Source organism: Ictalurus punctatus, chromosome 18 (assembly GCF_001660625.3).
Source record: "Ictalurus punctatus breed USDA103 chromosome 18, Coco_2.0, whole genome shotgun sequence".
NCBI classification, from domain to species: Eukaryota; Metazoa; Chordata; class Actinopteri; order Siluriformes; family Ictaluridae; genus Ictalurus; species Ictalurus punctatus.
In genome coordinates, this window is record NC_030433.2 from 7,657,501 (window position 1) to 7,669,548 (window position 12,048).

At 38.6% G+C, this 12,048-nt stretch overlaps 1 protein-coding gene across 2 annotated transcripts in view; it reads right to left on the minus strand.

Annotated features, from left to right (window-relative positions):
- Positions 1 to 12,048, minus strand: part of arhgap24 (Rho GTPase activating protein 24) — a 102,198-nt gene that overhangs the window by 54,454 nt on the left and 35,696 nt on the right. For both annotated transcript variants that reach the window (XM_017492798.3, XM_017492802.3), the window contains one exon: positions 6,507 to 6,594. In XM_017492798.3, the coding sequence (XP_017348287.1) occupies positions 6,507 to 6,594 (88 nt within the window). The remainder of the gene's footprint in view (positions 1 to 6,506; positions 6,595 to 12,048) is intronic.

Genomic DNA, 12,048 nt, shown 5'->3' on the forward strand with positions numbered 1-12,048 from the left:
AATACGTGCACAGCTTCACCTCGATGCTGGTCAATCCTGTGTTCACACTACACTAGCCACAAATTATATTTTACTCGCAATTCTATGCAAATTAATCATGACTCTATAAAGCAACAAATCCATACGATTGGCTCGATAATCATTCCTCGGACCACTTTTATAGCACATATAGTCTAATGTTTCTTCAGTTCTCCAATAACAACCCTAACCCTAACCTGCTGTTAATTCCCGATTAATATTTGGCACACAAAATGGAAGACAAATAAAGTTTGGAAAGAAGAAACAGAGATCATCGGTGCGTTTGGTAAATATACATAGCTCGGTACAGTTAGCTTATTTTGCTAATCTAATCTGAGAAAAATTCAATTAAATTTTATTTGTATAGCACTTTTAACAGCAGACATTTGATCAAAGTTGCTTTACAGAAATAGTTAAACACAGGATATAGATTTTACGTGTGTGAATTTATCCCTATTGAGCGAGACAGTGGCGATGGTGGCGATGAAAAACTCCCTAAGATGAGGAAGAAACTTTGAGAGGAACTGTACTCAGAAGGGAACCCGTCCTCATCTGGGTAACTACAGATAGTGTGAAAGTAAAGGAAAGTTCATTATGGTTTTAACATGAAGTTTGTTTTGTTGAACTAGTCCACTGTTCACTAAAGGAGACCTGAGTGCAAAACTACATGTAGTAATTGCAGTCCTAAGGCCATCGCAGCAACCATAGTCCCAGCAACCACCGCAAGAATGTCCATGTGGAATTGAGGTCCAAAACCATTTCCTAAACTAAGCATTAAGACTTACACGTAGCATGTAAATAAATAGGAACTATTTCCACCCTGATCAATGTGCTATTTAATTTCTGTTTAACTAGTTCACTGTACGAGTGCAGCCATGTCCCTCATGATCCATTAGTAAACACGCTAACAGAGAAAATCATACAGTATGTTTGCCTGCACTCGCTAATGTAAAGCAGATACCCACACACCACACTGTGGACTTTCCGATAGCATATCGCTTCTGCTTTGTTTCCGACAGGAAGCTGGGTGCAGTGGGATTCTGGGAAAATGACCTTCAGATTCCTCAGATCCTCCGACTTTGACCTTGGTAGTTTTCTCCTCCTTCGAGCGCCGATGTCAAAGAGCACAATGGAGAAGGCTTGAGTGGACCATGTTTAAAAAGAAATCTGTCTTTAAATATATCCTGAGGTTGATTATTTTCCTACAACAGCATGTACCGAAGTGTTTTATTCCACCTATACTACAGCAATCTGCCAACGATTACGTTTTTATTCATAGAAGAGCACCTTAAATGTCTGTCGAAACAAGATATTGTTTATGCAATAGCAGCGATAAAGAGTTGTTCCCTCACCAGCCTCTCTTATTTCTCTCTCTTGATGTTAATAATAATAATAATAATAATAATAATAATAATAATAATAATAAAAACACATTGTCTTGATACCGTAAACTCCTCTGTCCTGAAGATGTTGGAAAACAAAGTTACAGATTTACCTCTGACTCCTCTGACAAAGCGCTGACACTGGAGACTCCTTCCATAAACGTTAAACAAACATCTCCTTATAGAAAACGTCACAATATCAACAATTACAAATGTTTTAAAGTCTATTTATTTCAATTTTTATATATTCTCGCAAGTATTTTTTTTTTCAAATATACAGTTTACATAAACAGATACATATAATATATGCAAAAGAGAATTCGCTGAACTAAATATGTACAGTTTTGCATTAATAATTAGCCTTTAAATGGTATAAGGATGTTTGTTGTAAGTTGAGAACCCTTTAAATTATTTATTTATAAATGTAAATCTTTAGAACTCCCAAACTGAAGGATTTGGACTGCAAATGAGATGCCAGAGAGAGAGAGGGAAAGAGAGCAAGAGAGAGAGATTTAAAGATGTCTCAATAAAAGGTGCCTCGCTAAGAAGATGAAACGAGCATGATTAATAATAAGTCCATTAAACGCTCATTAATAACCCATACACGCTCGACAGGAGCGCATTGATTTCTCAGCTCTGTTCATCACTCAGCAGGTGCTTCCCTCGTTAAAAAACACAGTTTTCACTTCCTCGTTCATTCCTCCATGTTCTGCGTCGGCTCTTCAGCTCAGTCTTGACTGTGAAAAGATCCCCAGAGCATCGACCGCAACACTGAGTTGTTTTTTTGGTCAAAACCCCCCCAAAAAACCTCAATATTCAAAAAAACTACAGCTATTCTTATACGCTGGATGCACTTGACTGCATCTTTTCTTTTGTCCCAGGTCTCAAACTTTGTTGTTATGCATCAAATATTTGGCATGAATTTTAAACTAAAAAGTTTAAACTAGTTTTAGCATTATGAGACCAAAAATGCTAATGTATATTTTATAATAAATCATTTAAAAAAATTGCAATTAAAATAATTTTTGAGAGCTTATTGAGAACATATTGAGAGCTTACCATGGGTGCATCCTGTAAAAAAGTAACTATTGAACAAAAAGATTTTTTGTTTGTTTTTGTTTTTTAAAGAAAATGAAGAAGGCATGGCTTTAACTCCTGATTTGAAGAAAGTTATTTTAATTATACTGTATATACTGTAAACATATAAAAATATTTTAATTTTTGGATATTTTATATAAAACATACAAACACGCTTGACCCATTTTCGTCACCTGTGATGATAAACACACTCTAAATGAAATATCGTAGTACACGGTAGATGAAATAAATGTTTCATCTCTTATCAAGGCTTCTTCGTGTTGTCCTAAGGGTGTGCAAACTTTTGCACTCGACTAAATTCAAACCAAAATGATTAACTAATTCCCAAATCACTTACCATTTTTAGACCGATTTTTATATATATATATATATATATATATATATATATATATATATATATATATATATATATATAAAACAACATTCTCCACTGAACACCATCATATATATATATATATATATATATATATATATATATGATGGTGTTCAGTGGAGAATGTTGTTTTTTAAAGAAGGATGTCGTGTTGTTTTATGGTGTTTAATGGTGCTTGTTGGTGCTTTGATGGCATTTGGTGGTTTTGTTGGTAATGGTGGTGTTTGTTAGAATTAGTTGGTGCTTTTCCGCAGAACATTGGTGGTTTATGGAGAGTGGTGTCTATTGGTATTGATGAATAATGTTTTTTTTTATTGGAAAATGTTTTGGTTTATTGATAAACTGTGGTGTCGACCATGAATGTGAAGAACGTTGGTGTTTGTTGTAACATGCTGGTGTTTGATAGAGAATTTTGGCATTGAATGGTCAGTCATGTAGAAATCATAATAAAATGGGTTTATTCAATAAATATTTAAATAATGGTGCTCCAGTGGAACAATTTTTTTTCTCTTAATGTGTAATGTAATGAAGTTGTCGCAGATAACATTGATTTATAAGAGATATGTTCTGACTGGATTCAGCATTTTTCAGCGAAACACCAGATCAGTTAATTATCACCTCGTCAGTCTTATTTTATCTACAACATATGTGCCTTACTCACCAAACAGGAAAGTAGCAACAACAACAAAACAAAAAAAAGCATCTGAAGACAGTGAGCATATGGAGATGTTCTTTTTGCTCTTTCGGGACCAAACTGCAGAACAATGCCTACAAACGCTTGCGTAGTTTTTCATGGCGCTCTGACAGGCCAGTGGGAGGCTGACAGTGTTTCCAAAGGGCAAAAAGCCAGTTTTAAATCTCTGGTTCCTCTTATTTCTGGCACAGTACATATACTCTCACATCTGCTGGTATGTTGAGACAGAAACACTTACACGTAACACAGATTTTGCAGGGTTTTGGTGTCTGTACCATCAGGAAAGGGGTAATTATATCTACAATGTGGTGTAATCCTTGGATACGTGGATGCCTTGTGGCATTTACTGTCAAACTTGAACTATATTAAAGGCATCAGAGGTTCATGTATGTCACAGTAAAGCTCTACATCAATGCACCTCTTTCATTATAAGGTCAAATCAATCCAGAGCCCTAAAGAGATTGTAAAGGTCACAAACATCACAAGGTCACAAGATTTTGAAAAGTAATATCACCTGAATCAAACCGATGGTCCAGAAGACAAAAAGAGCAGTGTGCTCTGTGACTTTCATGGGAGAAAACAGATAGTTTGTTCCCATTAATAAAGTAATCTGAACTTCAAGCCTGGAGCTATCATAGACAGACACACACACACACACACACACACACACACACACACACACACACACACACACACACAGACCCATAGAGTCACCGTATCGACTGACACTGTGAAGGACAAACTGCCCCAGCACCATGAAAAGCATATCGACCAATTGAAAGATGAAAGAAGATGAAATAAGATACTTGGAAGAAAAGAAAAAGTATTGGAGGTAAGAAGAAGGCTACCACAAACATAACATACAGTAACAACAACAAAAAAAGAGTACTGCAATCAGCAGAAATGTGTGTATGTTTATTTCGGTACATGTAAGCCAACACCTGCTTTCATTCCATCACTCCCCCAGATACTCTGGCTACAAGAAAGAGGCTTCTGGAAGTTTCTCTAGCAGATGCGCCAAGATAAGCCAACACAAACAGGAAGAGGAAGTCTATAAGGCATGCAGAAAACATCTGGTAGATCAGTGGTTATGGTTCTGGTAGTGAGTTGAGGGTTGGGAGTTCAAATCCCAGGACTATCAGACAGCCACTTGAGCAAGACCTTTAACCCTCAACTGCTGTTTTATTCTTGGATTGGGTTCAGTATCACTGAATTAAAGTATGGCCCAGACTGAGGTGAGATCATTCTATGACGTGTATTGAATATTAATGTGTATTTGTCTATGTTGCCCCTGTATTTATTTCCTGCGCCCATCATATTGTTGTTCAAGGAATACTTTGGTACTCGTGCTTGTCTGGACACCACTATCCTGCTCCTAAGCTATCATCCAACTATGTATGTACACCTGGTTGCAGTTTAGTACCATCTGGCAATGCGTGCAACCTTGGGGAAGTTCTGGACAATCAACTATCCTTCTGTCCTCACATCACTAACCTGACAGGTCTCTTCTTTACAACATCTGGAAGATCTGGCCATTTCTATCCACGGAGGCCACACAGGTTGTTCAGTCCGTAGTCATCTCAAAACTGGACTACTGCTACTCAATCCTGGCAGGTCTTTCCCTGCACAAACCATTCTTCCCAAGTTCTCTCAGACCAGCCCATTGCTGCGTTCCCTCCACTGAGTTCCTGTAGCTACCTGCATCAGATTTAAAACTCTAACGCTTTACAAAAACAGGCCAGCATCTCCCTTAAGGCACATCCTGTCTGCACCATGCTCAACTGGACCCACCGTCTTTCAATATACACGGAAGACCTGCATCAAGTCTCTTTTCTGTCCTGGTATCCAGGTGGTGGAATGAACCTCTTCTTGCTGTCCAAACAGTTGAGCTACTGGTGGTCTTCAAATGAGCACATGGTCTCTTCACCAAACACTCAACTTTTCTTAGCTTGATGGTGTTCTTAATCCCTGATCTAGTGAACTAGCATGAGGATATTTTTTTGATGAAAGACTACAAAAAACACTTTTGGAAAAATAGTTCCAAGGCAGTCGTCGTCCAAGACGGAGCCAGGAAATGGATTCAACACTCCTGTGCATCATCCCCCAGGGATTATAGTACATTATTGCTGCAAGGGGATGATCCATGGACTATAAGAAAGCTGACAAACCCAAGACTTTTGTGTCCTTTGGCTTGGTTTTTGTGTTGTTTTCATTTCTTGGGTCTTGTCAACAAACCTTTGAGCTCATTCACCCTTTATAACCAATTTACACTGAAACTTTGAAGTTTATGTGAAAGTTATAGACAGCTACATTATCTTGTCACAAAACCAAGGAAACTACTTGGAATAAGTAACTCCAATTAGCAATGACTCCTCTACAAGAGCCAAATGATTCAAAAACACATCCAGCAAGTTGGATCACCAACAAAGATAGTGGCTGAAATGTCATCAAGTACAGAATCCAGAAGGAAAGGTCTGCAGTTCTCACTGACAAACTCTGGCTCATGAGCTGAATCAAAGAAATCAAAGACTTGAGAGGCAATGATGCTCAAAAGATGGCTGGCCTGACAGGGTTAAGTTCTCTCTTCTACTCTGTTTCTACTTTTCTTCCTTGCAGTCAAACTTTCACAGTCCTAAACCAGAGCTTATTTAATCCTCCTGCACTAAACGTTTTAGTGTTTTCCTGTCGTAACAAATCTGATTTAGCTCGTACGCTAGTCTGGAGCATGCTTTAAGAGCAATAAAAATAAGTAAAGCCTTCAAACACTCAAGAATATAAACATCTGAATCGACTTTCAATTCATTTCCAACAGTTTGATTCTTCACTAAAAACATGTTCAGCTCTGTAATTTCAGCATCATTCCATCGGATACATGAACATTCCCTCTCTCTTTCAAATTCTTGCAGAGTCTGCACTCCGGAAGTTTCATGGTTCATCTTACCTGGAACGACCTCGAACAGAAACTTGCCAGGTTCGTCTCCATTGCTGGGATGTTCAGTGACACGGTTACCCGGCAGGACGATGGCACCCTGCAGAACATCAGAAGTCATGGTAAGCTCCGGAAAACACAAACTGTACACAGATGACCACAACAACAGCTTTACAGTATGATATTATACAGTATTTCAGAAACTACCGGGTGCCATTACTTTTTTTTGCAGAGCATTCTCATTCTAGAGCTCCAAACAAACATATTTATCCTGTAAGCTACACCCTGGATGCATTTACTCAAACGAGATGCCGTCCACCAGTTTTAATTCATCACACTTAGCTTAGGAGGAAGCGCACAGTAATTAGTTAAATTAGATGTTACCCAAATCGTCCAGAACAAACATCCACGCCCTAGAACTATAAGCTCTACGCTTGTGTTTACAGGCTGTGTTTTTGTTTCTATCCTCAGTCCAACCCTATATTTTCGGCAGGACAGTCATATATGCATATTTATATACAGTGTATAAGTATATGGGTAAAAGATGGAAAGGACATCCAACAACAACAACCACAACAACAAAAATGTAATATGAATTAATTTCATGGCCTTATGTCATTCAGGATAACATAATTCTCCATTATAGTGGTCACGATATGGAAGTTAGGATGGATGTGAGTGCAAATAAGAGCTTTAATGAAGATTATAATATCCAGGGGGTTAGGCACAAGACATAAACAAAGACAGGCAATAGTCAGGTGACCAGGCTAGAGCAGTTAAAGCAGAAATCAAAGTCAAAGGCAAACCAGAATAATAAACACAGACTAGGGCAACTGAACATATTACTTCTTGAAGACCTCGTGCATTTGCAGTCTCTTAAGTAGTATTTGGTGATTGTCAGTATGATTGGAAACAGGTGTGTGTGATCAGGCCTCAGGAGAAGGTGACCAGGAGTTGTAGTCGTCAGTCATGTTTGTAGTTCGTGGTGCGCTCTGGGAAACGGAGTCCTGAGTTTGCCATGACGTGTCAGTAGCATACTGTAAATCTCACTCATACATACATGACAAAATATACCCGAAAACACCAAATTATTTTATGCATCTGTATATTTTTGTTTTAATTACAACTTCTATTTTGTTCTTTGTTTAAAAAATATATATATTTTAAAGAATCTTTTATAAGGAAAGACGTCATTATTATTCGTTTTGTTTTATTTAAATTATTACACAAGGTTTCCGTTTCCATCTTCCCTGTTTTAAAAGTCAACTTAAATTTAAATTCCCTCCCAACATTTTTTTTTTATTTTAGTCTTTACTTGTTTTTTTTTTTGTTTTGTTTTGCTTTGTTTTGTTTTGTTTTGTTTTGTTTTTGTTTTGTTTTTGTTTTGTTTTGTTTTTTAAAAAAAGATGGTATCAAAGTCGTTTTGGTCTATGTTGCTGTTTTTAAATGAAAATAAAGCAGGTTTAAAATACAGCGGCTGCTCTCTGACAAATTGCACATTTTAAAAGGTTAAGACAAAATGTCAAACATCGCACAGGAGTGTAGTTCTTGTGAGCTCGGCTGCGGATTAATTTAACGCCTTTTCTGAGAGAACGCAGCACTGTTATTGATTGATGTGGCGTTTTTCTTTTTTGGCGTACTTTAAGAAATATCATGTTCTTTTAAGCTCTAGATTCTCGAAGCTCATGACAATTTTGTTATATTGGATAAATAAAATAAAAAAACACCTTCTAATCCATACTGTGTGTGTGTGTTTTAAAATGAAATATAAGGAAGCCAAAAAAATACAGTGTTGCGTGTCTCCGTATGTGCCGAGAGCAGAACACAGAACAGAAGCCATCCATCGTCAAGCCCCAGGAGGAGAATCAGTGCCAGTCTCACACACATCAGTGTTACTGCCTGAGTAACTGCTGTGTTTATAAAGGTGATAAAGTGTGTGTTATGTATTCAGCTTCCGCTCCACTGGTCTCTAATCCACTCTTCAATTCCTCATCAGCATCTGACACACCGAATCCTTGCACTTTAAATCATCGTGATGGCAGAACGTTCACAATCGAAACTGGCTATTAATAAATGTTTTCTCACTTCTTTTTCCTCATTTCTTTTTTACACAGTTCTTTCCCTGGTTCACTCATTTCCCCCCGCGTTAAATCCAAGGCGTTGCCAAGTTCTGGACTGCGATTGGTCAGAAGGTGTCGATTAGTTTTCTATAACAGCAGCTCTGACAGTAGCGCACCTGCAAATCACAGGTTTAAAGTACATTAACGTGCTCGTTCTAATCTAATACGTTATCGTTTCTATAGCGACAGCTCATTCACAAGGACTCTGACAGATGCGCCACATCTCAAAATGTGAAAATAAATAAATAAATAAATAAATCTTTGACATGGTGACGTTTCCTGCAAGGAGATGTTTATTTCACATATATCTAAGGAGGCTCCAGTGTCAGCGCTTTGTAACACGTAAGCGATCATTTGTTTCATGGTTATGTTCCACAATGTTAAATGTAGCTATAAATGGATAGAAAATCTATGTTGTCATTTATCCATCCATCTTCTATACCGCTTAATCCTTTTTTCAGGGTCATTGGGAAACCTGGAGCCTATCCCAGGGAGCATCGGGCACTAGGCAGGGTACACCCTGGACAGGGTACCAATCCATCACAGGGCACAATCACATACACATTCACACACCCATTCATACACTACGGACACTGTGGACATGCCAATCAGCCTACCATGCATGTCTTTGGACTGGGGGAGGAAACCGGAGTACCCGGAGGAAACCCCCGCTGCAGGGGGAGACTCCACACACACATGGTCACGGTGGGAATCAAACCCCCAACTCTATAGATGTGAGGTGAACATGCTAACCACTAAGCCACCGTGCACCCTGTTGTTTTTTAATAATTTTTTTTTTTAAATAGTTGGCCGATTGCTGTAAAATAAGAGAAATTTAATTAAACATGGTGCATACAGTAACTCCTTGATTATTTTTCTCTAACAGCACACCCCAAATCTTTCAAACATAATGCAAATTCCCATTAGAAATCTAAGAGCCCTTGAAACTAGAACCCTTGTAATGTATATAAGAATGTATATTTTATTTATACTTTTTTTAATTCATTTGATTAGACTTCCATTAATATTATTCTATGGATGTTTGTCTGAGAAACATAATGTGAATAAGATAACTAGCAAGGCCTTGTGGGATTATGTCTTCACCCTATATGCCCTGATGAATCACCCAGTGAAAGGTGAAACCGTTATTATCCCCATTAAACAAAAGTAGCTCATGACCTCTGTGACCCTGTCACCTCTTTCCTCTTCCTTTTAAACACAATCCGCATGTGGCAGCGTGACCTGCGCTGGCATTCCCGGTCCATAAACATTAACCAGAGCTAAAAGGTCCGAGAGCTTCCTGCTTAAAGCGGGAACCTTACCTGAAGCTCATTAATAGAGCTCGTAAAGGTGATGGAGGGGAATGGACTCGTTTGATGTGGATCAGAGCTCTGGGTTTAGAGAGTGGAAGCCGTGCAGCTGATCTACGAGTGACCTAAGCAAGCGACTATCGTTTAAAGTCATCGTTATCACTAAGAAAGAAAGAAAAAAAGCTGGAAAACTAAAAACAGCCTTTGCTTTGAACTAATTTAATGTATGTGAGACTGCCAGAAGCGTTTCCTCTCCTTTTTACCAGCAGGGCATGTAGAGGACTCAAAATTAGGTAGAAAAACAAAAATAGCCATCAGGCGACAGATGGAAGACATAATGTTAAGGAAATCAGGGATGATATGTCTTTAAATAGAGAGACTGTATATTACAGAGACAAGCGCAATATCTAAAAACAACTTCACTGTGACTCACTTCGGTGCTGTTAACAGGGGCGGGGTGGATGGGGGTGACACTAATATCTTTCACCAGGTTTGCTTTGAGTAGATTATGAGGAAATGTCAAGATTTTTTGAATAAGTTTATTTATAACGATGAAACCTAAATTAAAAAAAATCAACGTTGAGTTGCAAGTTGTTTAAAACTGATTTGCAAATTTGTGTGGATGTGGAAAAAAAACAAAAGAAATGGTTTAATGAATGCAATAAAGCGTCGTGTTAATTTCTCTTAATTTGAACATAAAAAGTGATTCTTGTTACAATTAACCGATGTTTCACGCCTGTTTAAGCAACAGTTAAGCAATTTCTCTCATACAGTATTTACTTACTAGTCTGATTTCATGAAATTAACTAAGCCTGACCTAAAATAAGAATAGTAAAAGCAAACCCAGTAAATCCATGACAACTGAAGCGTATCCTAAACGCTCAAGATGCAAATAGAAAGATTTTTGGTGTGTCACATTTCAAGTCAGGTCAATGTAGATCAATTTTCATCTCACAGCCCTGGAAAAGCAGCCTGGCTTCTCGCCGCGTGAACGATCGATTTTCTCAAGCGTCACCAGCCACATCTTTCTTTCCATGGTTACTATTGTGGGGCAGAAGTTCATTTCCCAGCATGACCTGTCACCTCTGTGGTGTCCTGTAAAGATCTGGCAGAAGCTTATAGCTGTCCATTAACATAATGAATCTCTATACACAAAAAAATTAAATAATACAATGGATATTTTGAATGATTTAGTTTTCTAGAGAAGGGGTTTTACTCTAGTCCCAGAGAAAACTTGTGGGAACATTTGCAGGTGATACACTGGAATAGGTACCAATAATGTTCCTCAATTCAGTGAAAGAGTGGACTAAAATGGACAGGAACTCTCAAGACACTATCGGAATCCTTACCTGTGACGTATCACATGGCCAAGAATACGTCTGTCAAACGTCTGCTGAAATGTTTCCAGTGGTGGTCACGTTTTTCAGATACAATCTTTAGAAAGCAACTTAGAGACAAAATTTCAACTCGGTTCAACTGGATATGTGGCTGTTAGCTCCCATCACTGTGTGCTAAACTGTTCATCACCTTACATACTGTACGACTTGGCTTGCGAAATTCTTTTCTAAATTTCCAATCATCCACTGACCCAAAGCAGTACTGTCGTTTCCTTTTTTTTCCCCCTTTTTTCTGGCCGACCTTCAGCCAGGCCCTCTGGGCATTTGTCCTACCATAGGGACTGTGATGAGCTGTGAGAACCGGATGTTTGCTTACATTGACGCTACCCTGCACAGTTATATGCACTGGTTTCCAGGGTTGGAGGTTAGCCTAACATGCCGGCAGGAATTTGCTCCTCTAGCAAGAGAGATAAATGGAGCTACAGTGCGGCACGGACAGCGGATTTGTTATGCCGCTGATGTTTCCCTCTAATTACATTTGGGTCTCTGGCGGGAGGCGAAGCTTCCATGGTGTGAGCTGAGTTATGGGAATGCCCCCATTGAGAAGTGCAGCTAAGCTCAACAAGATCAGAGAGTCTCCTGCCTGTTTGTTTATGGACTGCCTGGGATAGATGAGACAGACCGGACAGAGACGGATGACAAAAAAAAAAATGGCAAGCAGCCTGACGTGACCGGTAATGCCAATGGACTTCTAAATCCAACAGTCTACTACAGTCTATGAGGAATC